This window comes from Bos taurus, chromosome 28 (assembly GCF_002263795.3).
Source record: "Bos taurus isolate L1 Dominette 01449 registration number 42190680 breed Hereford chromosome 28, ARS-UCD2.0, whole genome shotgun sequence".
Classification (NCBI taxonomy): Eukaryota; Metazoa; Chordata; class Mammalia; order Artiodactyla; family Bovidae; genus Bos; species Bos taurus.
The window spans coordinates 1,577,509-1,605,500 of NC_037355.1; the positions used below are offsets into that span (position 1 = coordinate 1,577,509).

The 27,992-nt window shown below is 46.5% G+C and overlaps 1 protein-coding gene across 3 annotated transcripts; it reads left to right on the plus strand.

Annotated features, from left to right (window-relative positions):
* Window positions 1–103: 103 nt before the first annotated feature.
* URB2 (URB2 ribosome biogenesis homolog) lies at window positions 104–27,730 on the plus strand. 3 transcript variants are annotated; one of them, XM_005226193.5, is made up of 10 exons: window positions 104–378; window positions 2,105–2,238; window positions 4,244–4,420; window positions 6,240–9,561; window positions 12,188–12,348; window positions 14,368–14,478; window positions 14,957–15,199; window positions 18,802–18,889; window positions 21,848–21,987; window positions 25,571–27,730. In XM_005226193.5, the coding sequence occupies exons 2-10, from the start codon at window positions 2,113–2,115 to the stop codon at window positions 25,766–25,768; spliced, it is 4,566 nt and encodes a 1,521-aa protein (XP_005226250.1). In that variant the 5' UTR covers window positions 104–378; window positions 2,105–2,112; the 3' UTR covers window positions 25,769–27,730.
* The last annotated feature ends 262 nt before the right edge of the window (window positions 27,731–27,992 follow it).

A 27,992-nucleotide genomic window follows, 5' to 3' on the forward strand; every position in this document is an offset into this window, starting at 1 on the left:
TCTCCGCCAATGGGCGCGGCGCCTCGGCGCTCGGCTGGCTATGCCTGGCGCGCGCGCCACCCCGCCCCCGCGCTCCTTCCGCCCCTCCCAGCGCCGCGCCGTCCAGCTCCGCGCGGCCGGCTTTGGGCGGTAGAAGCGAGGTCCTCACGTGGTAGCTCCGGAGTGGGTCCCGTTGTCGCTGTCAGTCCCCGTGAGGTTCCCACCCGGGACTGACCGCCGGAAGAGTTCCCGACTCGGGGACTGCCCTCCGACCAGTCCGCTGCCCCTCACGGCGGGGCCTGCGTGAGTTCCTCACCTGGGGTGGCCTACAGGTGAGTCCCCTCCCGGCCGACCTTCCGCCCCAATCGCGGCTCCTACCAGGTGACCACGTCCCTCCAGGTGAGCTCCCCACCAAGGCAGGGTCCTCCCCGCTTGTCGCTCCTTCGGCGGCCTCTCGCCTGGCTTCTGGCTGTTAGCTTCCTTGAGTTCCTCAGGGTTCCGGCGTGTGAACGCGCAAAGACGGACGCGGCTTTGCTGTCCTCGTGGATTTGTGGTCCTCAACCCGACTTTCCACGCGCGTTCGCAGAGATCGTTGCGGTCACCGGGAGCCCAAGGTTGGGAGGTCTAGAAGAGTTGTCTGGGGCGTCTTTGTAGCCAGTTCTTCAGACGCTTTTTAAGTACTTGGTAGCTGTCGTGACGGTCGTGATGGCTGTCTAACATTGAATTTAACAGTTAAGTTAGTAACTGTTGGATGTATATTGGATGTTTTGACACACGGGCAGACTGACATCTTTTGACTGTTCTGGTCTCTGTAACAGAGGAAGGGTACTTTCATTCCTATTCCCTTGTAAAGATGCCTATAGAGAATTAGTTCTGAAGGTAGGTCTGGAGAATTTCGGACCCCTTAGATTAAAAAAATCCAGTGATCCAGCTCTCAGTAGATCAAACTCTTTTCGTTTGAGAGTATTTAAAATAGAATCGTGAGTCTGCGATTTTTTCTCCATATTTCATTGGTCCTATTTTGTTGCTATTTGCAGTGCTGTGGTCAGTCCTTCAGTCGTGTCCGACTCTTTGTGACCCTGTGGACTGTGGTCCACCAGGTTCCTCTGTCCACGGGGTTCTCCAGGCAAGAATACTGAAGTGTGTTGCCATGCCCTTCTCCAGGGGATCTTCTGGACCCCGGGATGGACTTGGCATCTCTGTGTGTCCTACGTTGCAGGCATATTCTTTACCCACTGAGCCACCTGGGATCTCTTTATTTCAGTATTAAGTATCATGAAAAACTTTCTCCTTTGAGTACCTGACTTGTTTACTTTTATATAATGAAAATGATTTAATCTGATATGTTTTCCATTTTTACTATGACTTTTAGGAAACTCAAAGCTACATTTACCTCAGTTTTATAGGATTATAAGTGGTTGGTATGTTTGTATTGCTGCTTTAGTCATAATTTTTTTGCATTGTATTTTTCTAGCGTTAATTGTATACGTGTATTCTGTAGAGTCTTTAGAAGCAGTGTATTTTCGTAAATTAATGAAGTTATTGTTGCAACTGAAATAAGTCTTTCTATTGGCACTGGGTTTATACTTTATTTCTTTTGAACTTGGAGAAATATTACCATTTCCAAATACTGCTTATCTTTTTAAACTGTTTAAAGTTTAAAACTCCTATGTATTAGGAGTGGATCCTAATACATACTCTACAGTATGTATGTATTAGGACATTTTTGCTGTAACAACCCTTTCAATCTAAATCCATGTGTGAAAATAAAAGTAATTTGAGTGTTCGCAAGTAATATGAACACTTTGGGTTTTGTTTCAGTGAATTCCTGCACACTGACTTCTGAGGATGTCATATTGGATCACAGCAGGAGTACTTATACATGTGTGTGTAATCCATCTTCTGTCTGCTTTCATGTGAAAAGCATGAAAGTTTTCTTCTAGAAAACTCATGGACTCAAGCATCTTATATATTGACTTCTGCCCAATGGTGTTTTAATTCATTGAAGAATTTTTTTAAAAGGCATATAAGTTATGTAGACAATAAGGTACATAATGTTCATTTTTGGTGCCTATTAAGTTTGACCTTTATATAATGTATTATTTTCCATTGCTTTAAATTGTAGGTGCCGAAATGGCAGCTGTTTATTCTGGCATTTCTGTGAAACTTAAAAGCAAGACAACGTCCTGGGAAGATAAACTAAAACTAGCTCACTTTGCTTGGATTTCCCACCAGTGTCTTCTTCCAAATAAAGAACAAGTAAGTTTAATGCACAAGTTACATTTTTATGACCTAAACTAATGATCACTTATTAAATTGCATATTGATGTTTAGTTAAAATTTTAAAAGATTAGAGAAAAGGCTGAAGAAGGAAGCATGGTTAGAAAGTTAAAAGTAGTTTCAGTGAGAAAAAGTTAATAGATATTTCACTAACAAACTTTTTCTGTTACAAAACCTCAGCATGTCTTTTATGTTTGAAAATATCTCTTATATTCCAAATTATGTGGGTGTGTGCTAAGTTACTTCAACTCTGTTCAACTCTTTGTGACCCTATGGACCGTAGCCTGCCAGGCTCCTCTGTCCATGGGATTCTCCAGGCAAGAATACTGGAGTGGGTTGCCATGCCCTCCTCCAGGGGATCTTCCCAACCCAGGGACTGAACCCACGTCTCTATATCACCTGCATTGGCAGGCAGGTTCTTTACCACTGGTGCCACTTGGGAAGCCCTAAGTATGTGCATCAGTGAACAAATTTGGACTTGGGTTACAGGAATTAGGTTCTGAGTCTGTTGGCAGTTTCATTTATTTGTAAATCCTAAGTGATGCTCCATAAGCAATTCTTATTGATGCTTTTTAAACATCTTTGGAACTTGATAAATCAAAGGTTGGGAAGTAGAGAAGCTTTAGCATTTGCAATAACCCAAGGGGAAATAGATTATAAAGTGATAGATTAGAAACAGATTAGGAAGCAAGAAAGACATCGTTCTTTGTTAACATTTCTCAAACTTATCTGACTAAGAAAAACTGTTAATATAGTGGAGACACCAGGATGATGAACTCATTAAATTGGATTAACATACAGTCATTTGGTGCCTCATCAGTAAAGAAGTCACCTGCCAATGCAGGAGACACAGGTTCGATCTCTGGGTTGGGAAGATCCCCTGAAGAAGGAAATGGCAACCCACTCCAGTATTCTTGCCTGGGAAATCCCATGGACAGAGGAGTCTGGTGGGCTACAGTACATGGGGTTGCAAAAGATATCAGACACAACTTAGTGACTAAACAACAACAATAAAGCAGTTCAAAATGTGTCAAAGATGGATTACCACTGTTGAAATGATGAGATCCACTTTGTACAGCACCAGCAGAACTAGTAGTGTCTAAATCTGCCTGAGGGTCACCTGACAGCTGTGGCAGGCAATTTGATCAAGGTTTCCCCTATCCTTCTCGGGAGAGTTTTTTTCTTTTAGCATTTGCACTATTCATGTTGTTATGGACATTTCTGGTGTCTTGAGCTGAGGCCTCACCACCTTTCCTTGTGTTTATGAATAAGGAATCATGTCACAATAATGAAAACTATCCATGTTCAGCCCTCCTCCTAATACAGCATTTGTGAGTCATTCATAGAAGACTCTGTCTTCTGAATGCAATAAGTAGGTTTAGAGATGAAGCTGCAGGTAACTCAGGAAGCCAGGACACAAACTCTGGTCTCCTGACTCTGCATCTTTGCTTTGGTGTGTCATTCTTTCTGTGGCCATCCTGAGCAATTGTTGTGCTTTTACCTTTTAAAATTTAGAAGTGATTAGTTAGAAGAAACTGTTTCACTTGAAACTTTTTATTGGCCCCAGGTAAAGGCAAAATTAGTTTTTTTCTTTTTTATTTAATTTATTTATTTGGCTGTGCTGGGTCTTAGTTGGGGCACACAAGATCTTTGTTGCAGTATTCAGGATCTTTTAGTTGTGGCATGTGGGATCCTATTCCCTGACAAGGGATTGAACCCATGCCCCCTGCATTGGGAGCATGGAGTCTTAGCCACTGGACCACCAGGGCAATCCCCAAAGTTAGTTTTGTTTTTTTTTTAATTGATTATTTAATAAACATATTTTAAGGTACCAAAACATAGTATTACCAAAGATAAATTTTAAAGAAAGTTTTTCCCCTTGGCAGTTGTATTTGGTTATTCATGGGATGTCCCCATAAATGTCCAGTGTTTTTCTTGATAAAGAAATTCATTTATTTTTAAGTATATTTTTTTCCAAATTTAGGTACTGCTTGATTGGGCAAGGCAGTCGTTGGTTGCATTTTATAAGAAAAAACTTGAACTGAAGGAAGACATTGTTGAAAGGCTTTGGATCTATGTAGATAACATTCTACATAGCAGAAAACTGCAGAACCTCCTCAAGAATGGAAAGACAGTTAACCTTCAGATTTCCCTCATCAAGGTAATTAACAGTTTCCTGTGTTATCCTGTATGTGTTACATGTATCTCTGTTGATTTCCTGTTAATACCAGAGGCTTAATTGTCTTATGGTTAATTATATCAAGATGCAGAAAATATCAAGGTAGGAGGGGAGATGGCTTCCCAGGTGGTGCTAGTGATAAAGAATCCACCTGCCAATGTAGGAGATGCATGAGACGCAGGTTTGATCCTTGTGTCTAGAAGATCTCGTGGAGTAGGAAATGGCAACACGCTCCAGTATTCTTGCTGGAAAATTTCATGGATGGAGGAGCCTGGAGTCTTTGGGGTTGCAAAGAGTCGGAAACGACTGAGCACACACACAGCACAACAGCAGGGGAGAAGAAAAAATAGTACGTTTAGAGTTATAATAATGATTGATATTTATTGAATGCATATCAAATTCTCTATACCAGGTGTCCCTAACCCCTGGGAGTTAGGAACTGGGCTGCACAGCAGGAGGTGAGCGGTGGGCAGGCTTCATCTGCCATGGCTTTCATTACTGACTGAACTAAGCACTTTATATTATTTAATATTGAATAAAAGATTAGAAATTTTTCATAAGCTGGTTAATTACCTTTTTAATTACGAAAGGTATCCAGCAAACGATGCTACTTTATAACTTTTTTCCCCCACCTTTTTGCTGGACTAGAGGGAAATCAAAGGTCAAAATCTAGATGAGAATTTCCTCAAAGGTTTTTGACTCAGTGGGCAGGAGAAAAGCAGTAGAGGCTGGGAACAGAGGAATTAAATGGTTGATGCCTTATGGTTTATAGGCTTTAGTGGTTCTTGAAATTATGCTCTGAATTATATCACTTTATAAAATAATAGGTCAGTGGTCACCAAACTGGATTATTCTGAATGGTCCTTAGGGGATGTGAGAAGAAACTATTTCATCTTTATATGATTTTTAAAAGGTCACCTTAATTTTTATGTATGTTTTATAATTGTATAAAATACTCATACTATGGTGCATGTGTGTAATTTATAACCTTATCAGGTATAAAAGTGGAAAAAGTTGTATAATCAGAAATATTTGGAGATTACTGTAGTAGAGTGCTGGCATTTAAGTACAAAGTATTTTTGGTTCAGCTTTTCCGGAGCCAGCAGTTATATGGATGGAGATAAACACATGTGTGTCATTGGGCTACTCATAACTTAGCACCTGGGATAAATTTGATATTCAGATGTTGTGAGGCTGGAAGCAAGTTGCATATCCCATAAGTGAATTTTGGAATCTGCCTGGCCCTCGTGATTTCTGTTTTTTGTGAATTTCAGAATTTTGAAAGCTATAGACTGGGTTTGCTATTACCATAAGTAGTAACTGGCAACATTTGTTTTCTTCTTTTAAGAATGCCTTTTGCTTTGGCTTTTTCAGGTACAAACAGTATTACTGATTATAGAAATGTGTTTTGGACCACAGGATCATAACCAAAGGCTACTGTCCCATCTACCTGTAGCATCTAAGTTGAATTATAGGTTTAGGTTCTAAGAAAACATGAAATCTTTGGACTTTAAGCCTTATAAAACTCTGCTATTTAGAAAGGGTCAGCAGATATATAAAGGCATGGAGCCCTTTTCTTAATTTATATTGGTAGGAGATGGATGTGTGTAGGAATTAAGACAGGTCCTCTGCCTTACTTTGATGTGCTAAGGAAAAGTCAGGTTCATTTAGATGTGCTAATCTGGGCATTTCTTTCTCATTAAGATCAGGGCAAGGAGTGAGTTTGCTCATTGTGTTGTGTTTTTTGAGTGTCTGCGGGTTTAGGGTCAGTGACAAGTTTCTTTTCTTTCTCAATACTCAGATCATCAATGAGAGGATAGCCGAGTTCTCTCTTTTGGGATCCCAGAGGAACATCTGTGTTGTGCTGAGCTGCTGCCAGGGTATCCTCTCGACACCTGCACTTGCTGTCATCTACACGGCCAGGCAGGAGCTGATAGTTGACCTGCTGAGCCAGCTCTGCTGGTTGGCCTGTCGGCAGCCAGGAGCCATAATACCCCAGTTGTTTGAAGTCATTCACCTGAGCCTCAGCCACTACCTCTCACTTCAGCAGCAGCAGGTCAACCCGAGACGCGCCTTTGGGGAGGTGACTGGGCACCTGCTCCAGCCCTGCCTGGTCTTGAGACACTATCTCTTGGGGGGCACATGGACTCAGGCTGGCCAGGGCCAGCTGCGGCCAGCGCTAGGCCGGGACATTAGGAATCAGATTGAGGCTGTGCTTCAAGGTGGAGCTTTTCAGCCTGAGCTGCTCCCTTCATACAAAGAGGAGCTCTTGGATCAGCAGCAAGGCGACTCAAAGATAGGGGCCATGAAGAATCTTCTAGCTCCCCTGGGCACTATGATTGCCAGGCTGGTGGATGCCGGCTACTGTGACCCATCCCTTCAGGCTTCAGTGGTGGCCAACTCTGTGGCCTTGCTGTACAAACTCTTTGTTGAGTCTTACCTCAAGGAGGGGAACCAACTGCTTTGCTTCAAGGTGCTCCCTCAACTTTTTGGCTGCTTAAGAATTTCACACCTGGAGGAGCAGAGGCAAGCCCTGTCCATGTCCGATTGGACCACAGAACTCCTGGTTGTGGAACAGCTTCTAAACTCAGTGGCCAGTAACACTATCTACAACATCGCTGCTGACCGAATCCGGCATGGTGAGGCTCAGTTCCACTTTTACCGTCATCTGGCTGAGTTGCTGCTAAAACACCCACAGGCCCTTGTGCCAGCCTGGTTCCGCTGCCTGAAGGTTTTGCTCTCCCTGAATCATTTGATCCTGGAGCCAGACCTGGATGACCTGTTGGCTTCAGCATGGATCGATGCAGAAGTCACAGAGTTGCGGACCCAGAAAGCCCAGGAGGCACTGATCCACACGCTCTTCCAGACATACGCCAAGCTCCGGCAGGTACCCCGGCTGTTCGAGGAGGTGCTGGGGGTGCTCTGTCGCCCCGCAGCTGAGGCGCTGAGGCTGCCACTGCTGACTGCTGGCCCTGCTGCGGTGCTCCAAGAGTGCCTCCCAGAGCTGCCCCTGAGCCAGGTCCTGGACACGTGGGCCCTCGTGCAGGAGCGGTTCCAGTCTCTGGTCTTGTCTGGCTTGAGGGGTGACGAGGACATGGCCCTGAAGTCCCTGTCGCTGAGCTCGCTGCTGTGCTGCGTCATGGTCAACGCGCGGAGCCTGGATGCTGGCTCACCCCTGCCCGTGGTCAGGCGCATGCGGCAGGCCATGGACGGGATGCTGCAGGGCCTCGTGAAGCCCCTGCTGGACCTTCTTCGCAAGCCCTGGCCCTCAACGCCTGAGCTCTGGCAGCAGAAGGTTGGCGACTCTGCGCTTCTGCTTGCCCACACCTGGGCCCAGGTGGACACCGTGCTGCGCTTGAGCTGCAGCCCATACCGCTCTGAGCCCGGGACCTTGGCGGGCGCCACCCCAGAGCCCTCAGGCCCCCTTCCGCTACTCCCTGGCGTCGAGGCCAAGCATTGGGAGGAGATAGAGGAGTTCACGGTTCAGTCCGACTCCCTCAGTCGGTACTGCTTGGAGCAGCTCCACCTGCAGAGAATGAAGAACACCTTACTGCAAGCCAGTTTCCAGTCTGAAGAAGCCCTCTGTGCTCTGAGGCGTGATGCCGCCTACATCCTGGGCTCTGGGAGAGCGAGTGTGACCCGGGGGATGTCGGCTTCCTGGGATGGCCAGGTTGGGACAGTGAGTGTGCTCACCTACCCCATTGCCCACTGGCACTTGGTCATGTCCAATATCATGATTTTAATATCATATCTTGGTCCAGATGACCTACAGTACCTGGCCAGCATCCTGCTGAGAACTTTACCAGTGAGCAAAGCCCGGGAAGGCTTAGTGGAGGAGGAACCAGATATCACACTTGGAAAGATCTCCCAGGCCGTCCTCCACAGCCCTCTCTTCCCCGAAATGCAGTCCCTCCACTCTGCGTTCTTCCTGGGCTTGACTGCACGCTGCGGCAGCATCCTGTGTGCCTCTGCGCAGAGGGAGACAGCTCTTCTCCGCCAGCAGCTGCCCTGGCTCTTTGAAGAGGATTACATGGTCATGGCTCACTGGGAAAGCAGATTTGCCAAAGTTGGAGCTGAAGGTGTAGAACCAAGAGAAGAAATTGCCCAAAACATACTCTCGTTGGTCAGGGGTGACTCCCCCATTCAGTTGGAGGGGGAGCAGTTGGAGAGCATCCTGCAGCTTTTGGGAGTTCTTTCTGCTCTACAGCTGGACAGCCTCCTGGCACCCTATCATGTGCATTGTTTTCTTCTGTTACTGTCTGTGGCCGTCACCACACCAGGCAGCTCTTGCTCCTCCTCCCTCACCCTCAGGGTTTTGAGGACGTGCTACCAGCTTCTCGGTTGCCTGCAGAGAGGCAAGAGTGCCCAGGCTGTGCTTAGGGTCATGTATGTTAGCGATATCTTTGAGGTCACACTGACCTCCTTGTTCAGAGCCAGTAGGAGGTTGCTTGTGAGTGTGAATGACCCCTCTTGGCTGGAATTCCTCCAGGTGGTGGGAACGTTCTTAGAACAGCTCCTGCAGATGCTTATCCAGAGAAAGCTCAGTCTGGGGCTCAATTTTGGGAAAATCCTTGCCTTCCTCTCAGGGCACCAACTGCACAATGAAGTGACTTCAGGCCAACGGTCAGAAGATCAGGTTCCTCTGGGCCAGCAGCTCATGCTGGTGTCCTTATCTAAGGTGTGCCAAGTGCTGGGGCCTTTAGTCAAGGAGCAGAAGCAGCAGGACGAGGCCCCAGAAGTGCTGCCCAAGCTGTTGAAGGAGGTGGTGCTGCAGACGGGGGCCCTGCTCCAGCACTGCATGGCCCCTGGGGCCCAGGGCCACCTCCCTCCCGCTGTCATCTCGTCCTTGGGCTCACTCTTGGAGGCCGATGTGGCCCTGCGCTCCAGGCAAAATTGGACAGATGTTTCGAAAGGGACAGACAAAGCGCTGTCCGCCTGCACCACCCTCTACCAGACCATCTATGCTCAGATCCTGTTGGAATTGCCAGCCCTAGTGGGAGATCCCCCATCTTTCCAGGCAGCCGTGCAGTTTTTAACTCTGTTCTTTTTGGTCCCAGAACTACATCCTCAGAAGGATTCTGTGTGTACCTCCGTGTTTCATTCTGTGAGAAAAGTCCTTGCAGGTGAGACGTTTTCTCTTGAGCTGCTTGTGTACTGTAGAGCTTTTGGTGAAAGGTCACTGGGTGGCAGCCAGGTGACTTTCTGCCCACCCCCTTTTTTGAAACAGGCATGCATTTCAGAGGGTACTACACCAGGAGCTGGTAGAAGCCCTCCCTGGTGTTCATTTCTAGTGTCTCCCTTTGTGCATGTGAGCAGTTACTCACAATTGTTTCCCTGCTTTTTACACAAATAGCAGGCTTCTAGATGTATTGTTTCATGCTTTAGTTCTTTACTTATTTTGGAGGTCGTTCTAGTTTATAGTTTTGAATCACTCTTCTCTGATTGAGTCTTTCTGTCTTGGCCCCAGAAGTCAACGTAGACAGCTTCATCCCTATTTGTAGGCTCTCCAGTATCAGATCTTCAGCACCACCAGTGGACTTAAGAAAGATTAAACCTGCCAACCTTTTAAAATTGCAGGTGACTTAATTTATAGGGAACCTCATGAAATTCCGTGAGGGCGGATGTTGTCCCCCAGGTCTCTGTGGTCCTGGCCATTGTGGGGCCCTGAGTCCTGATTGGACGGCGGCTCAGCCCATGATGTCATTGCAGTGTTTTAGCTGGATGTCAGCCTTGCAGGCCAGCTAATCAGGACCAAAAACCCGGCCAGTGTCTTCATGCAGAATTCACTCCCTGCTGTCCCCAGGTCAGAGGTCAGCAGACCAGAGTCCATCCCTAACGTGATCTCATCAGGGCAGCACTGTCCCAGTTGCCGTAGACCTGTTGGCTTCTCGTTTGCTTGTTCCTGAGGTGGGGGCTGGTTAGGATCGTCTGAGGAGGGGCGGGGGCCGCCAGCCTAGCCCAGCCCTCAGTGCACACCGACCTCTCTGTGCCCTGATGGGAGGCTGCGGTGGCGAGCGGGGGCCGTGGTATGCTCACACCCACAGATGTCCTTGGGCTTTGTAGGAAGAGAGGCCTCCTGGGCCATGGCCAGGGCAGAGCAGGGCCAGGGTCTGCTCTTGGTATGGGCTGACTGGGGGGCCTTGGTCACATGTTCTGTTTCACTCTGTCAGCCTCTCTCAGGGAATGGTGTCACCTTGTTAATGGGTAAAATTCAGTCTTCTGTTAACTCATTTAACACGTTCTGTTAGAGCATTTAAAACCAATGTCCTAAGAAATGGCCGCTGGTGGTCTAAAGCTCTGGCCCCCTTCCCCTTTGTTAAATAGAATGGAGTGTCTTCCTTTATCCCTGAGACCCCTGTGATTGGAGGCAGCCTCTGAGTCCTAATTATGTGTCCCTGGACTTGTGGTACTTTGTAACCCAGACAGAGCTGGGTCAGGGGGTGAGGCCTCATACCCCACTGCACTCCCAGATCACCGGCCTAAGTATTGCCAGTGTTGCCACGGGGGCAGGCCTCACGCACCTGAGCTGCTAGATTCGCCTCTAGAAGGGACCAGGGTGGTGAGAGGTCTGGAGGAAAGGCCAAGGAGGGTGGCCTGGGGCTTTGGGCTAGGAGAGACAGGGTTAAGGTGACCACCTTGGTCCTTGGGGGTGAGTCAAGTAGGTCTCAGCTCAGAAAAATGAGAATTTATAAGAAATGCTGTCTGACAGGAGAATTGACTACCTCGATTCAGTTATAAAAAACCATCACTTTTAAAAATGCTTCCTATATGGGTGTAACTGTGTCCTCCTCTGGAGATGAATGAGGTGTTGGCTTTGACCTAATTTAGTAAACAGACATTCACACAAGTTACCAGAGTCACAGGGTGATGAAAGGCTTTGAAGCAACCAGCACAGTGGACTCTGGCAGGCAAGGCCTCCTGCGGGAGAGGGTGAGGGGAGGGCAGTGAGGTCACGGTGCTGACGTTCAGCCGTCCAGTGTTTGACCAACTCTAGGAGTTGGTGCTGTCCCACCCATTTCACAGATCGAGAGAGTTGAGGCTCAGGGAGGTCGTGCCTCCAGAATCCTGCAGCTGTGGGACACTTGGACCTGGATGAGCCTTGGGCCTGTCCACTCGCCCCCAGTGCTGCCTGTAGGAAACACAGATTGGGGCACAGGAGGGACTTGCTCAGGGTGGGCTCATCTGCTGGCTGGAACAGTTATGCTGGGGTTGGATCGTAAAGGGCCTTGAGCCCACTGACTGGCTCTCTGATGAACCTGTGGACCCTGGGTGTAGTTCGTAAGACTGTCCTGCATTAAGTAGGGGTACTGGGGTGACTGCAGCAGGTGGGCTCCATGAGCCTGGGCTTCTTTCCATCCCTTCAACATCCCCATCTATGTAAAAGACCACCCCACCCCTGAGCCCCTACTGAGTTCATAAAAGAATATAAGAAAAGTAGAAAAGAGTATGAAGCAATTGTCAGTCACCTGTCTCCCACAGTCCAGAGATAAGCCCTGCTAAACATCACCATCATCATCCTCTTGGACTCTCTACACGGGTGCACAGGTGCTGTGGGCAGGGCACAAGGGCCAGGTATGAGAGGGTGGTGTCAGGCTGTGAGTGTGCCCTGCTTTTTCACTTGCACCATAACTGTCCCCACGTCTCCGAAATGCTGGCCTTTACTGACTGCACACCATTTCATCTTATTGAAATGGTTTATTTAACCTGCCCCTTGTCTGCCATATCTTAGCAGTCTTGTTTCCCTCACAGATCCTGCAATTCCGGTTCAGATAGTTGAGGAGATTGAGCCTCACTTGGGAGCCTTGTTCACCCAAATGTTAGAGGCTGGGACGACAGAGGACTTCCGCATGTGGCTGCAGTGTATCCTCCAGGGACTGGACGTCAGTAACCTGTGGAGAGCAGATCTTCAGGTGGGTTGCTCCTTTGGCTTCAATGGGAAAAGTTAGAAATGGCTGTGTCAGTGCTGAAATGACACAAATGTGCAATATCAATCCGATAGCGACTGTAGGCACTGCGGGAGTTTGGGACGAAGCTGTGGACTCGGGAGCCCAGGTCCTCAATGCACAGAGGCTGTATTTTCCAAAGGGGAACTCTTTCAAATTACAACTGTGTTCTTATCATATGGAATACTATTGGACTTCCCAGGTGGTGCTAGTGGTAAAGAACCTGCTTGCCAGTGCAGGAGATGATGTAAGAGATGTGAGTTCCATCCCTGGGTCGGGAAAATCCCCTGGAGAAGGAAATGGCAACCCACTCCAATATTCTTGCTTGGAGAATCCCATGGACAGAGGAGCCTGGCAAGCTACAGTTCATAGGGTCGCATAGAGTCAGACACAACTAAAGAGACTTAGCATGCATAGCATGCACACACGCATAATATTGACACATAAAAAGTTAAGTTCTACTCTCCATTGTTTGATATCACTCACATCATACTTTTGAAAATGTTACTTGGTTTGGTTACATAGCCCAGCTCCCATTTGAGAATCTCTCAGGGTAGCAAGCTGCCCTTGGGCCCTCTGCCCCCAGCCTACTCGCTCATTGCTAACGAAGCCCTGACTTCACACTAGGTCAATGTGTCCAGGGAGCCTCTGTGCAGAGCCAAAGTGCTCGAGTTTGGCCCCCTGACCTGAGCACCAGACTGGCTGGAGGCTGTCGCTTGCACAGGAGGAGGAAACCTAGGGGCTCACTGGGTCCCAGGCTCTCTCTGCTTCAGAGGGCTTTCTTGACTCCTGGTTAGAATTGGCACCCAGAGGTGGGTTTTGACGTGAGTGGGAGGAGAGCTGGTTGGGGGCAGATTGGGGGCGACAGAGGGAGCTTGCTTCTCCATGTGAGCCCTGCCCCCCTGCCCCCTGTCTGCAGCTCCGAAGGCCTAGCTTTGAGAAGGCCTCTGGGCTTTCCTTCAGCCAACCAGCTAATACAACTCATGAATTTCCATTTACACCTGTCAGGGACTGCCCTGGCAGTTCAGTGATTAAGACCCTGTGCTTCCACTGTGGGGAGCTCGGATTTGATCCCTGGTCAAGAAACAGATCTTGCATGCAGTATTTATTTATTAAAGAGAAAGAAAGATACCCATCAGCTAGTCAGAGGAACGTCGTGGAAGAGGTGAAGACTGAGCTGAGTTCAGAGATAAAGAAGATTTGAATGGAACTGGGGATGTTGCTGTGGAGACAGGGGAAGGTGGAATGGATGTGAGTGGAGAGATGGATGGCAGGGGCTGGGGCAGTGAGCAGACCCTTGATGGGGAGACACAACCTCCAGGGAGGTGGAGAGGGGAGTGGATCTCAGCAGAGAGAGAGGGGGGTGTCTGGTCAGAGGGAGCAAGGGCAAAGCGCAGAAGCTAGGATTTCGTGGTGGGGGAGACTACAATATTAGGAGAGGAGGAAGGGGCCACCATAAGGCTCGAGTTCACGGTATGAGATGCCCACATGGGTCATAGTCACTTTCCGTCCCTTCTCATGGTTTAAAACTATCACCTGTCATCATGGCACTTGGTCTAATTGTTACACTTTGTCCGTGTTTTCTTCTGGCCCTGCTTTTTATCCCTGAGCACAGATGGATCTCTTGGGTAAGGTACGGTGGCCTCCTCTTTTGACACCACCTTGATGAACTGGGCCTCTGATTAAAATGTCTGCAACCTCTTCTGTTTCACTGTCCTGGCATGTTTCTGTGTTTGGTTTAGTGAGGCGCTACAGAGAAGGCTCTTCCTTTGCCACAGTTCTGCCCACCTAGTTCATGTATTCCCTCAGGTGGTGTAAAGGGCGTCACCCTCAGGACTTGAGCAGAGCCAAGTCTCATTCCCACCCCAGCATGGGACTCTTAACGGGCTCTGCTTTGTCACTGCACCGTGACTGGCCTGCTTCCCGAGATGGGCCTCCTTCCGGAGCCAGCTCCTTCCACTGCTAATATTTTCCCTTGTCCCCTAGGCTGTGTTGTCGGCTGCAACATTGGTTAAGTTACTCCTGAACTGTCCATGCAGTGAAGAGAAGGCCAGTTTATTCTGGCGCACATGCCCGCAGATGGTCACGGCTCTGATGGTGAGTACCTCTGGGTTGTGCATACCCCTGTCCCTGCCTTTCAGTCGCTTCTGCTTCTGTCATGCTCTGGTTTTCTTATGCAGAGTGTGTTTCTGGGGCTGTGTCCTGAAGTCAGCTGTGAGCACTGTGCTCACAGCTTGTGCTTACGTCATTATCAGCTCCGAGTCTAACTTGTGCTACATGAGCATAGCCCTGGATTAGCACATTCTCTGGGCATAGGGTCTAAGCCTTCTCTCTGATCTTCTGTTTTGTTGCTTTGTTGTTTCACTGGGAACCTGCATTAGTGGGCAAAGCCCATTTGTACTTAGGTATGGGTAGGGGGAGCCTCAGGAGGAAGAGGGTAGGGGTGTGGATGGAGATTAGGGTGGGACCTGGTCAGTGCTGGAGTCTGGACTTTCTTACCTCTGTCACTTCGGGTTTGGGGCTATTTCCCTGGAGATTTGCCTTCATTTTCTGTCCCTTGTTCCTTGCCCTGTAGCTGCAGACCCGAGAGGCTTGTCAGGAGCAGCCCTCAGCCCTGGCTCTGGTGGGGCCTGTCTTGGACGTCCTGGCTGCGCTGCTGCGGCAGGGGGAAGGGGCCATCAGCAACCCGCACCACGTCAGCCTGGCCTTCAGCATCCTGCTGACCGTGCCCTTGGACCACCTGAAGCCCCTTGAGTATGGGCATATCTTCTCGAGGGCACACAACGTGCTCTTTTCAATCCTGCAGTGTCACCCGAAGGTGAGGAGGGCAGGGTGCGTGTGGACAGGGAAGTGCAACCTTCAGAAGAACAGCAGCAGGATGAGCGTAAGGATTTGCAAGGCAAACTTTTTGCTTCCAGTGGTTTCTAGGGCCCAAGTGGTTTCTCATGCACAGGAGTGTGTGACCTTCACATCAGGCTGTGTTGAATCTGACACTTGAAACATGTCTGTGTAGTAGGTGTTTCTGGAAGCCCATTAGAAATTATTCTGTTTTTGCAGTTGTTGTTTAGTCACTAAGATGTGTCTAACTCTTTGTGACCCCTTGGACTGTGGCCCACCAGGTTTCTCTGTCCATGGGATTTCCCAGACAAGAATACTGGAGTAGATTGCCATTTCCTTCTCCAGGGGATCTTCCCAACCCAGGGATTGAACCTGCATCTCCTGCATTGCAGGCAGATTCATTACTGCTGAGACACAGGGATCATATATTTAAATGTCACTCATTGGCTTAGGTTTATAATTCATATAAATTATGAATTGTAATCATCTTGGGTTTATAATTCAGTTGGATATAGTGAGTGAGGCATCCTGAGTTCTGGTTTTATAGTATGCCACTTTTTAAATAAAATGAGACTAGGAACAAATGCTTCATAGAAAAGATTTCAGTTCAGCTAACATTTACTGAACATGTTCTGTGTGTCTTGTTTCACCCCTGCAGCACTTCTGTAGTCAGTGACAATCCCATTTCATTGGCAGAGAAACTGATGCTCAGGGCTGCTCAATGATTTGATCACTGTCACCCCGCTGAGTCTGAATTTTATCTAGAAGACTGGATTTCTTTGACCAATGTTCATTTTGCTGTGCCACTGCTCAACATGATACATGGGAACTTCTGAATAGGACAGATGCACATATACATAGGCACACTCAAATATTTTTAAATGTTTTAATGCTCTAAGTTTGGAGACCTGCCAATAGTGTAGTTTTTGAAAAATTTATTTTCTGGTAAACTAAGCACTCCATCCAGTGTCCTCCCCACTTAACAATCACCTTTGGCCCTGCCCATCTTGTCAGCATCTTTGTTTGTTAGATCCCTGCTGATTCTTAGATTATTGTGTGACTGTAGAATATACATACAATAAAGTGGAAGTGAAGTTGCTCAGTCGTGTCCGACTCTTTGCAGCCCCATGGAATGTAGCCTACCAGGTTCCTCCGTCCATGGGATTTTCCAGGCGAGAATACTGGAGTGGGTTGCCATTTCCCTCTCCAGGAGATCTTCCCAACCCAGGGATTGAACCTGGGTCTCCCGCATTATAGGCAGACGCTTTACCATGTGAGCCACCAGGGAAGAGGTCAATACCAATCAATTATAAACTGGAACTGCAGATCTTGCAAAAGCTGTGGGATTTCATGCAGTTTTTGAAAGTAACATTGGAAAGCTGTGTGCATCTCCTGCAAAACCAATGATGAAAAACCATTGAGCAGAATTAGACCGTTTAATAGTAGAAGAGAGCTGGCAAGGATAACAACATGGCATTGCAATAAAGAAGGACGTGACGTGTGACAGCCTGTGGGCACACTGCAGGGAGCAGGGCCCATGCGTTGAGTCGTGTACGTATGCAGTAGGTGATACAAAAGGGTTGATACAAACCCCAGGCTAGAATCTGCTCGGGTGAATCTGAAGGGAACAGCACAGAGTGAGCCCAGCCAGGGTACCCAGCAGTACAGCAGCTGGTGCCATTCTGAGCTTTTGATGTTTTACCTTATCTAACCCTCATGACAACCTGTTGTTATCCTCAGTTTGCAAATGAGGAAATAGGCGCGGAAAGACTCAGCGCTGTCTAGGACTGCATGTTAAGCGGGGTGTGAGCTCAGATGGTCTGACCTTGGATTTGTGTGCTTTTCATCACTGTGATGTCAGGATGAAGCGAGGGCCTCAGGAAACATGGTGACACACTGAAAGACTTGGCAGGATGACCTCTTTCTGAACATGTTGCGGAAGTTGATGTTTTGACATAAAGGATGGTATATTATGCTCTCCAGACCTTGCTTGAATAAACTTGTACCAAAGAAGAGAGTCAGCACTCGATTCACTCTTTGTTCACCCTGAGCCTTAGAGCAGTGCTGCCGAATAGAACTTCTCCTGGGGGGGGGGTGTTTGTACCTGCATCTCCCACGGGAACTGTTGGCCATGTCTTGACCATGTGAAATTTGGGCTAGAAATTGTATGACTAGGAACTGAATTTTAACTTAATTTAAATTTCAGTAGCCACGTGTGGCTTCTGGCTGCTTTATTTGACAGTGCCTTCTTTTGACTATGATCTCAGGATCAGTTCAGTTCAGTTTGGTTTTCTCAGTCGTGTCCGACCCTTTGTGACCCCATGGACTGCAGCACGCCAGGCTTTCCTGTCCATCACCAACTCCCAGAGCTTGTTCAAACTCATGTCCATTGAGTCAGTGATGCCATCCAACCATCTCATCCTCTGTCGTCCCCTTCTCCTGCCTTCAATCTTTCCCAGCATCAGGGTCTTTACCATTAAGTCAATTCTTCGCATCAGGTGGCCAAAGAATTGGAGTTTCAGCTTCAGATCAGTCCTTCCAATGAATATTCAGGACTGATTTCCTTTAGGATGGACTGGTTTGATCTTGCAGTCCAAGGGACTCTCAAGATTGTTTTCTAAACACCACAGTTCAAAAGTATCAGTTCTTCAGCACTCAGCTCTCTTTATAATCCAACTCTCATATGTGACTACTGGAAAAACCATAACTTTGACTAGATGGACCTTTGTTGGCAAAGTAATGTCTGCTTTTCAATATGCTGTCTAGGTTGGTCATAGCTTTTCTTCCAAGGAGCAAGTGTCTTTTAATTTCATGGCTGCAGTCACCATCTGCAGTGATTTTGGAGCCCCCAAAATAAAGTCTGTCACTGTTTCCATTGTTTCCCCATCTATTTGCCATGAAGTAATGAGACTGGATGCCATGATCTTCATTTTCTGAATGTTGAGCTTTAAGCCAACTTTTTCACTCTCCTCTTTCACTTTCATCAAGAGGCTTTTTAGTTCCTCTTCACTTTCTGCCGTAAGAGTGGTGTCATCTGCATATCTGAGGTTATTGATATTTCTCCTGGCAACCTTGAGATCTCAGGACGGTTGAGCATAAAAGAATCCTGTTTATAACTTAGATATCATTTTTCAAGATAAAGTCTCAGCCAGACCTTTTCATTGCTAAATAATGAGAAATTTTGTTTCTCATTTTAAATGGGTTTGCTTTATGTAACCTTTTTCTCTAGTGCCCATTGTACTTGAATACATTGGCTACTGTACTTTTTGTTATTTGTTTCTACCCATATCCAGAATGCACCAGAAACAACTTAGATTCAGCAAATTCTAAACCAGGATGGCTTCATTAGATTCCTAAAGTTATGCAGTGTGGGAGCCCTACTCCAACCATGAAAACAGGATGTAAAGCAGTTAAGTAAGTAGAGTGAGCATTTCCCTAGAAAGTCCTGGCTAGAAGGAGTTGCTGCAACTGTTTTGAGTATCCTGATGGATAAAGTTAAGAAGGAAATAAATACAACTTCCTTTAAAGTAGAACTTAAACAGTTGCCTACATATTTTTATATTCTTTTGTCTCTTATTGCAGGTAACGCTGAAAACCATCCCTTCTTTCCTGAACTGTTTTCATAGATTGGTGCGTTCAATTATACATGAAGGACGGCAGAAAGATAAAGGTAATTCAGAGAAACGGTATTATGCGCAATTTCAAATGTGTTTATTTTACAGGAGTCTCTGGCCACACGTTACCAAAGGTAAAAAACCACCCAACTTAAACAACCCAGTGAAGTTTAAATAAGATACATGTTCAGATCATCAAAGAAATACTCAGAACAGTTTTTTTAAATGTTAGATTAAAAAAAAAAGTCATTGCTGCTGCTGCTAAGTCGCTTCAGTTGTGTCCAACTCTGTGTGAACCCAGAGATGGCAGCCCACCAGGCTCCCCTGTCCCTGGGATTCTCCAGGCAAGAACACAGTTTTTACTATATCCACAGCAGTGAATGCATTTGACATCCCCTAATTGAAATAGTTCTTTTCTGAAGGAAAAGAAGTGTGTGGATTCAAGAACTATTTCTGGAGCTCGTAGGTCAGTGGGGAGATTAAAGGGGAGCAGGCAGTGGCCGAGCCAGCTCATCACTCATGTTTTAAAAGGGTGGAGTCTCTGCAGCTCACCATTCCCACTGTATCTCTGCAAGTTCGTGTTTGTTTAACAGTGAAGCAAACTGCCATATGGCAATCGCATAAATTATGTGTACAGCTGGTTTTCCAGCCTTGAAGTTGGTTGATTCTTGCTAAACTTCTAATTTGTAGGAGATTCTCATTATTTAGAAATTTGCATATAAAGTGAGGCGCTCTATACTGTGCTGTTTCAAATTTGTGTGGCATGAACATACCATGTGATGTGCCTGGCACAAGGGTGGGTGTGCTGGGTGCTCGGGACTACAAAGGAGGGCCTGAGAGCTCAGCTTGGAGGGCATCAGGGGGGAAACCCCAAGGCAATAGTTCTGAACTAGAAATATATAGGTGGTAATCACCCAAGTATATGGTGGTAATCCCCACTTGTGAATCAGGTTAATGGGTTTAGACTTGGAGATTTAAGCTACTTAACCAATTACCTTTTGCAGAAAGAGAATAGGTAGAGTTATTACTGTAATTCCCAAATTATTTTGCCTAATTTTGGGGTCAGCTAGTAGCACAATTAGGTATTTTACATTTTCATGTGACTTTGTGAGTCTTTCTGGCAACAGGATTTGGAAACAGGTTCCTGCCCCTGTGCTTTGTGAGTCTGTCTGGCAACAGGATTTGGAAACAGGTTCCTGCCCCTGGGCGTGACCCCAGCTCTTTGCTTAGGCCACTGAGATCAGTTCTGAACTCAAGAGCAAGAGCCTGGTTCTGGCTGTGCCATCCACTGTGGCAGAAGACCTGGTCCTGGCCTGGCAGTCAGGGTGGATTGGGTGTGTGTAGCATGTGGTCATCAGCATGCCTCAAGTTTGATCTTGGGCTCTGGGTTCTGCCTCCTCGTTGCTGATGTGGCCCAGTCACCTCCCGTCAGGCCAGACTGGGCTCTCTGATGTGTTCGTGGCTTAATTGCAGAGCATCTTAGCTGGTTATTTTTTTGTGTGTGTGGGTGGTTATACTCTTTATGGAGGAGGCAATGGCACCCCACTCCAGTACTCTTGCCTGGAAAATCCCATGGATGGAGGAGCCTAGTAGGCTATGGTCCATGGGGTCGCTAAGAGTCGGACAGGACTGAGTAACTTCCCTTTCACTTTTCACTTTCATGCATTGGAGAAGGCAATGGCAACCCACTCCAGTGTTCTTGCCTGGAGAATCCCAAGGACGGGGGAGCCTGGTGGGCTTCCGTCTATGGGGTCACACAGGGTCGGACACGACTCAAGTGACTTAAAAAAAAAATACTCTTTAATGACCACATGTTAAATTTGGACTGAAATAACAGGTGCCAGGAATTCCTGAGTGAACCGCATGTGTCTTCAGAGTTTCAAGAGAGAAGATGTGGTATAGATTAGAAGCTAAAGAGGCTCACTCATAAGTATTACTTATTGAAATGTTCAGTGGAGTGATGTTAACAGTTTATGTACTTTCATAAAAGAGCATTCACCTAGAAAAATTGCTTATGTGTAAGATATTTGTATGTATATTCAATGTTTAAAAAAGGTTATTGTGCATTCTTGCATAATATATGTGTGAGAAACTGCATCCATTTGAAATATATACTTCAGTGAGTTTTGATGGATAAATTCATGCAGGAAAGCACCACGACAATTAAAACAGCATTTGTTTCATCCACAGAAGAGCCCTCTTGGGGTCCAGCCCCAGCCCCTTGCAGCAGCCAATGTGCTTTTTGTCATTATAGGCTTATTTGCATTTTCTAGAATTTAATAAAAACAGTGTATTACTATGCTGAGGGAAAACCAGGGAGGTTGCTCTGCTGTGCCAGGGTACCCGGCCCACCCTGCTGTGACAGACTTGGGATGGCATATGTACCCTGGGTTGTGGTACATTTCAGACTGTTAGAATTCTGAGGAGGAGTTTGTTAAGGCCTGGGTGATCCTGGCACTCTAGGGGAAGAGCTAGGAGTCTGAAATAAATCTGGGAAACTAGGTAGATCTAGTAATGTTAGTAGAGTCATATATACATATATATATATATCTGACTACGAAAGAAAAATCCTAGACGACTTCTGAAACTTAATGAGGCAAAGACCCATCTTATCTTTAGAACCATTTGATATCAAAAACCTTTTTTTTAAGATGGTTTTTCTTTTTTTCCACATTAAAATTTTTCTTTTAGATATTCATGTCCTTTTTAAATACAATAGCAATCCTAGATTCATCCTAAAATCTTGGTTATTCTAGTTCATCTCTTAAAAAAACAATCACGGACTCTTGAGTATTGTAAGTGTTCTTCTCTTTGTAATATAGATAAATATTTGAATGCATTGTCTCCCCCTAATTCTGTCTTCAAATTGAGCCAATTAAAGCGTCTAGGGAAAAACAAAACAAAACAAAAACAAAAGGTTTGAATAATTGGGGCTATGTTGAAAGTGTAAAATTAGGAGAGTTAAAATGCATGGTTTCTGAATTAATCAGTTTGGAAACACTTTGCTTCCACAGGAAGTGCAGAGGACCTGCCGGTGGTACTGGACTGTGCCCGCCTCGTGGAAAGGATGTACAGCCACATGGCAGCGCGGGCCGAGGAGTTCCGGGTGTTTTCCCCCTTCATGGTGGCCCAGTATGTGGTGGAGGCACAGAAGGTAGGCCGAGCCGCCTGCCTTCCCAGGTGCTTCTGTTCGCAGCCCTCGATCACAGGCCTTCTGGCAATGTGACCCATGGGGCCTGGTGGTCCTCCCTGGTGGCAGCTGCTCTGAGAGTGCAGCAGCCCTGCAGGGTCACTGAGAGAGCCATACAAAGATGCAGAGGCTGGCAGCGAGGCCTGCGGGCTCCTGCGGCCACCATTAGGCCTTTTCTTGCTCCAGCACAAACCCTAGGCCTATTTTGCTTGGTCTCTTGGGTCATAAGGGAGATGAAATATTACCCAAGTCCTAGAGCAGGAGACAGAAAGAGGTCCTAGGGTCCCTCAGCAGCAGGGGGCTCAAGGGTTCTTTGTGCATGTGACTCAGCTGCTCTCACTCAAGTAGGTGACCTGGGAAAGATCCCGGTAGACTCGTTCAGTTGGATTAAAGGCTGTAATCCCAGTTTATCTGACTTTAGGCTTCGGGATAATTCATTCATTCTTCAACAGTGATCTCACTTTGGTGTGTCAATGTGCTATTTTTGTAATTCCACAAGACCCCCTGTGACCTGTGTAGTAAGTTCATTATAAGACTTCATGTCTTATTTGTTTAAATGGAAAGTCAGAGGCTTAGAGTACACTATGTTCAGGTATATATCTCTCTACTTGTGTAGTATATCTTGCTCTCGATAGAATATCCTGTTGTGACTCTTAGGAATGGTCGTGAGTCGCTGGTAAAGTGTTACATTAGAGGAGTCAGTGTTTCCTCCAAGGAGGGTCATCTAAATGGGATTCCTCAGAAAGCCTGGCGTGGTCTTGGCTTCCGTCCTGACCCTGTTTCAGGGCGTTTCCACAGCCCCGATTCTGCTCCCTCAGTCGGTGGAGATGCCCATCATGTGGGCGGGAGGCAGGTGTATGGGAGCCAGAGCCGCACGCAAGAGCCCCTTCAAGTCATCCTTTGAATGAGATGTGGGCTTGGAGTTTGGTTTCCTTGCAATTGTTTAGCATATTTATAGACTCTTGGTATTTCCCAAGCAGTCATTACTGTGTGAGCTTTTGTTGGAACACGAGCTGAAGAACTGAATGAGACACCACAGTATCTCTTACCTAAGGACAAGAGGGGAGTCTAATTTGAAGTGTGAAGTCACTGTTTATCATCCTGAGATTTACTGTATGAAAAGTCTTTCACATCCCAGCCTCATTATACATGTCTAATTTATGCTTATCAGTTATTTTTTAATTTTTAATCTTGAAGACCAAAGGCTTTGGGAATTATCTCAGGGAGTTGTGTCCCAGAATCCATTGGCAGGACAGTCTGTGTTTTACCTTTTATTTGTTTTTAAAATTGGTAATGAAGAAAGTATTTTGTGTGCATTAGCAGCTTCTACTGAGAGAACCGTAAATCTTTGGTGACCAGGAAGACATGTTTTAACTACAAGCTGGATGGCGGGGTGACTTGCCTTCCCCTCACGTTTTAGAGGCAGGTGCCACGGGTGAAGGTGTGTCAGTGATTGGGGCTGATGACAGCCTCGGTCAGGGGGAGGCAGCCGCTGCTGAAGACCTTGTTTCTTCCGTGCAGTGTTGTGTTTCCCTGGGTATGTGTCAGGGAAATTATGGTCACTTTTATCTTCTCTTTTATCCGTAGATCAGATTTACAGTTTTCCCTCTTTATTGATAGCTTTGGGTAAATAGTTTGCACTACTCACCTGGCCTGCTGCTGCTGCTAAGTCACTTCAGTTGTGTCTGACTCTGTGCGACCCCATCGACGGCAGCCCACCAGGCTCCCCCGTCCCTGGGATTCTCCAGGCAAGAACACTGGAGTGGGTTGCCATTTCCTTTTCCAATGCGTGAAAGGAAAAGTGAAAGTGAAGTCGCTCAGTCGTGTCCGACTCCTAGCGATCCCATGGACCGCAGCCTACCAGGCTCCTCCGTCCATGGGATTTTCCAGGTGAGAGTACTAGAGTGGGTTGCCATTGCCTTCTCCTACTCACCTGGCCTAGGGGCCTTTTAAAAGTTACCTAGAAGTGTTTTCATTCATTGGCCAATGTTGTAGAAACTGGCTTCCCCCCCTTGTTTTCTAAATAAGTTGTCTAAGGTAAAGGTGTGCAGGGCTTGTTGGTCTGATCCTACTGCCTTCCTGTTCCCCCACCCGACCCCACTCCGTGCTCTGGGCTTTGCCTTCACCAGGAGACGCCAGGTAAAAGGATTGTGACATCTGAACTCCAGCACTTAGTTCAGATATCTGTTCTGCCACTGGGGAAATTACTGTGCCTCTTCTTGCCATTGGAAGGGGGATTATTTGTTTCGTGAGTGATGATTCAGTGAATGAGTGAGCAGGTCCTCACCCCAGCTAGTGAGGTTAAAGACTTGTGTTTTTAGTTTGTCTGTTTCATTTTTTCTTTCCTTCCCTAATACCTTAGTATGGAATCACAGACCAGTCACTCCTGCCGTCCTTGAATGTTCTTATCATCTATAAAATAGTAAAATTTAATTAAGGTAATCATCTGTCAAATGCTTTTTGAGCTATCATATGAAAATAACCATAACTGTGAAGAATAGCATCATTAGCAGTAGAAACAAATCACCTCTTTAGGACTATGCCTCCCAGAGGTTACCTTGGTGAATCACGCTTCTAGTTAATAAACTGTATCCTCGCTAGAAGCTGCATGTCTGCAGAGAGGCATGAGCTGCTAGGTCATCGGGACACTAATAAAGAACCGGCCGCCCCCCAGGCTTGTCGGCTCGAACCTTCCTGCAGCTTCTGGTTGCTGCTGCTGTGGTGTGCAGATGATGTGCAGCCCAGGTCCAGCTGAAGCCCCTGAGGCCCTTGCAGGGTGAGCGGTGCCTGCTGTCTTGGCCTTTTTGTCCAGATACCAGTCTGAATCTCTGATCTGAAAGTTTGTGCCAGTAGCAGATGTGGTCACACCAGGGCTGGACTGCCCACTACTCCTGCTGCAGCCCAGATTTTGGTTAACCCAGATTCTTTGGAAGGATTGCCTCTTTGAATATAGGGACCGATTAAATTATTCTGGGCATTTAGGGATTTAGGGCCCATTGTGTTATTGTTGAAAGAACTAAAAACCTATTAAATGGTAATTAGAAATCAGAAATCACATCTGACGTTGGGCCCTGTGACAAGATCTATCAGGGATCTGCTTGGAGAATGCTGCCCACCTGCCCTGCTCTGGGGGAAAGTGGTCACTTTGCTGCCCTCATCCCACAGGTAGGATAGCTTCCAGTAAGATTGGCCACATGGAAGAATGGGACCCATAAGGTGACTTTTACTATAAGATTTTTAAATCTAAAGCTTCCAGTTTTTAAATACCCCTGGTAAGCACAGAAGCATCATTTACTGAATAGCAAAGCTACCTCTGTGATTTCATGATGTTTTGCTACAGGTTTTTGTTGGCTTGAATTGACCTCTATTTCCTCCAAATATAAACTTCTGAGATATGAATATTCAATTAAGTTAACGTGCAAAATGACATTTTAAAAGGAGCATCTTTTCTCAAATTGGCAGCCAAAGTTGGACTCCCTCATCAGGTATTCTAGGGCCTGGCATCTGCCTGTTTGCTCTCACAGACAAGTGTATTCCCTCATCCCAGGTCACTTTGTATCCAGCGGTGAAAGTCCTCCTGCAAGAGGGTATCTACCTCATCCTGGACCTGTGCATTGAGCCCGACATCCAGTTCCTGCGGGCCTCACTGCAACTGGGGGTGAGAGACGTCTTCAAGGAGCTGCACAGCGACTATGTGAAGCACCATAAGTCCAAGCGCGAGGGAGAGAAAAGATACGCTGTCTAAGCTGCGCCAGGACATGCCACCGTGGCCCTGGGCCTGGGCGAGCTGGAGGATGTCGGGCTTCAGATGCTTAAATTCACAGCATTGAAATGTGTGCAAAATCCTTTGGGGTTTATAAAATATGTATTGCCTTTTACACTGATTTTTTCACACCAAATATTTTCTAACGTATTTTTTTAATGCAGTAAACATTACAATGCTGCTGCTGCTGCTAAGTCGCTTCAGTCATGTCCGACTCTGCGTGACCCCATAGACGGCAGCCAACCCCCATCCCCGGGCTTCTCCAGGCAAGAACACTGGAGTGGGTTGCCATTTCCTTCTCCAGTGCATGAAAGTGAAAAGTGAAAGTCAAGTCGATCAGTCGTGTCCGACTCTTAGCGACCCAATGGACTGCAGCCTACCAGGCTCCTCCGCCCATGGGGTTTTCCAGGAAAGAGTACTGGAGTGGGGTGCCATTGCCTTCTCCGAAAACATTACAATAGCATCCTGAAAATAGATCCTGGTGAGTTGAATAAAAATTGCCAGATCTCCCTTGTGGCTGTTCTAAATGTGGTTCTTTGTCTTAGTCCAGTGGTTTAAGGTCCCCTCTTCCCACTAGGAACTGCATGCTCAGTTGCTCAGTTATGTCAGACTGTTTGCAACCCTATGGACTGTAACCTGCCAGGCTCCTCTGTCCATGGATTTTTCCAGGCGAGAATACTGAAGTGGGTTGTCATTTCCTACTCCAGGGACTCTTCCCAGCCCAGAGATCGAACCCACGTCTCCTGTGTCTCTTTCATTGGTAGGCAGATTCTTAACCACTGTGCTACCTGCGAAGTCCCTAGGAATTATGTAGAACTTGTTTTTTTCACTTCAGGTACATGGTTATATAATGAAGTCCAATTTAAATCTCTTTGCCTTTTACATTCTTCAAGAAACATGGGGCATGTTCTTGAAACACAGCTTTTCTGCCCTCCTTCCAAGGAGGTGCCCTCCTCCTGCACCCTTGGATGGAGCTGGGCAAATAGGAGCGTTGAGACGTGGTTGGCGTCAGCCGGGTGGCTGCTCCAGGCAGGGATAGTGGCCCCTACTGTGCAAGTGGATGCTTGGTGAGAAGATTCTAGGCCTGGGGTTCCATGTTCTTCCTGCTTCCGCACACAGAAGTTTATTTTGGAATTTTATTTTCTTATTTTTTAAATTTTAATTTAATATTAAATACTTTTTTCTCATATTGCCTAAGCAATATGTAGCAACCTCAGAAAATAAAAATAAAGGAAAAAATGTAGAAATATCCTCTGTCTTAGCTTCCCGGACAGCCACAATCATCATTCCACCTACACATATATATATATGATACGTGTTTTGGAGAAGGAAATGGCAACCCACTCCAGTGTTCTTGCCTAGAGAATCCCAGGGACGGGGGAACTTGATGGGCTGCCGTCTATGGGGTCACAGAGTCGGACACAACTGAGGTGACTTAGCGGCAGCAGCACCAGCAGATATGTGTTTAAGTAAATGTGTAGTTGCCGAATTAGATCATAAATGTATTTTTTTGTTGTACTTACCAGGTTTTTTTTCCTGGGTAATATTTTAGTAACATCTTGAGGACTATACAGATACCAGACACACTTTGTAGAGGCTACATAGTAATCTGCTGAGCAGATGCAGCTGTTTTATTTAATAAATCCCCAATGATAGATGTCAGATTCTTTCCAAATTTTCTTTTACAGATGATGCTTGCAGCCAATTCTTTACTTCTGTCTTTAATTATTTCTATAAGATAAATTCCCATAAGTTGTATTGTCAGAAAATCCTGTTGGTTTTTAAGGATTTATGTAAATATTGGCAAATTGTCCTCCAGAAAGTGTACAAATTTATTTTCCCTCCAGTGAATCAACTTTATTGATTTTCTTTCTTTTGATGCCTCTTTGATGGTGAAATGTTTTGTTTTGAATTTCTCTAATTACTAAAGATTTTTCATTTTTTATATCTTACCATTTTATTTCTTCAGTTCAGTTCAGTTCAGTCACTCAGTTGTGTCCGACTCTTTGCGACCCCATGAATTGCAGCATGCCAGACCTCCCTGTCCATCACCAACTCCCGGAGTTCACTCAGACTCATGTCCATCGAGTCAGTGATGCCATCCAGCCATCTCATCCTCTGTCATCCCCTTCTCCTGCCCCCAATCCCTCCCAGCATCAGAGTCTTTTCCAATGAGTCAACTCTTTGCATGAGGTGGCCAAAGTAC

What these genes read in the sequence shown, in the direction of transcription:
- URB2 (XM_005226193.5), top strand. Translation starts at nt 2,113, where the DNA reads ATGGCAGCTGTTTATTCTGGCATTTCTGTGAAACTTAAAAGCAAGACA. An exon ending in TCCTGCAGTGTCACCCGAAG is followed by an intron (nt 15,200 to 18,801) that starts GTGAGGAGGGCA and finishes CTCTTATTGCAG; the next exon opens with GTAACGCTGAAAACCATCCC. An exon ending in AGGACGGCAGAAAGATAAAG is followed by an intron (nt 18,890 to 21,847) that starts GTAATTCAGAGA and finishes TTGCTTCCACAG; the next exon opens with GAAGTGCAGAGGACCTGCCG.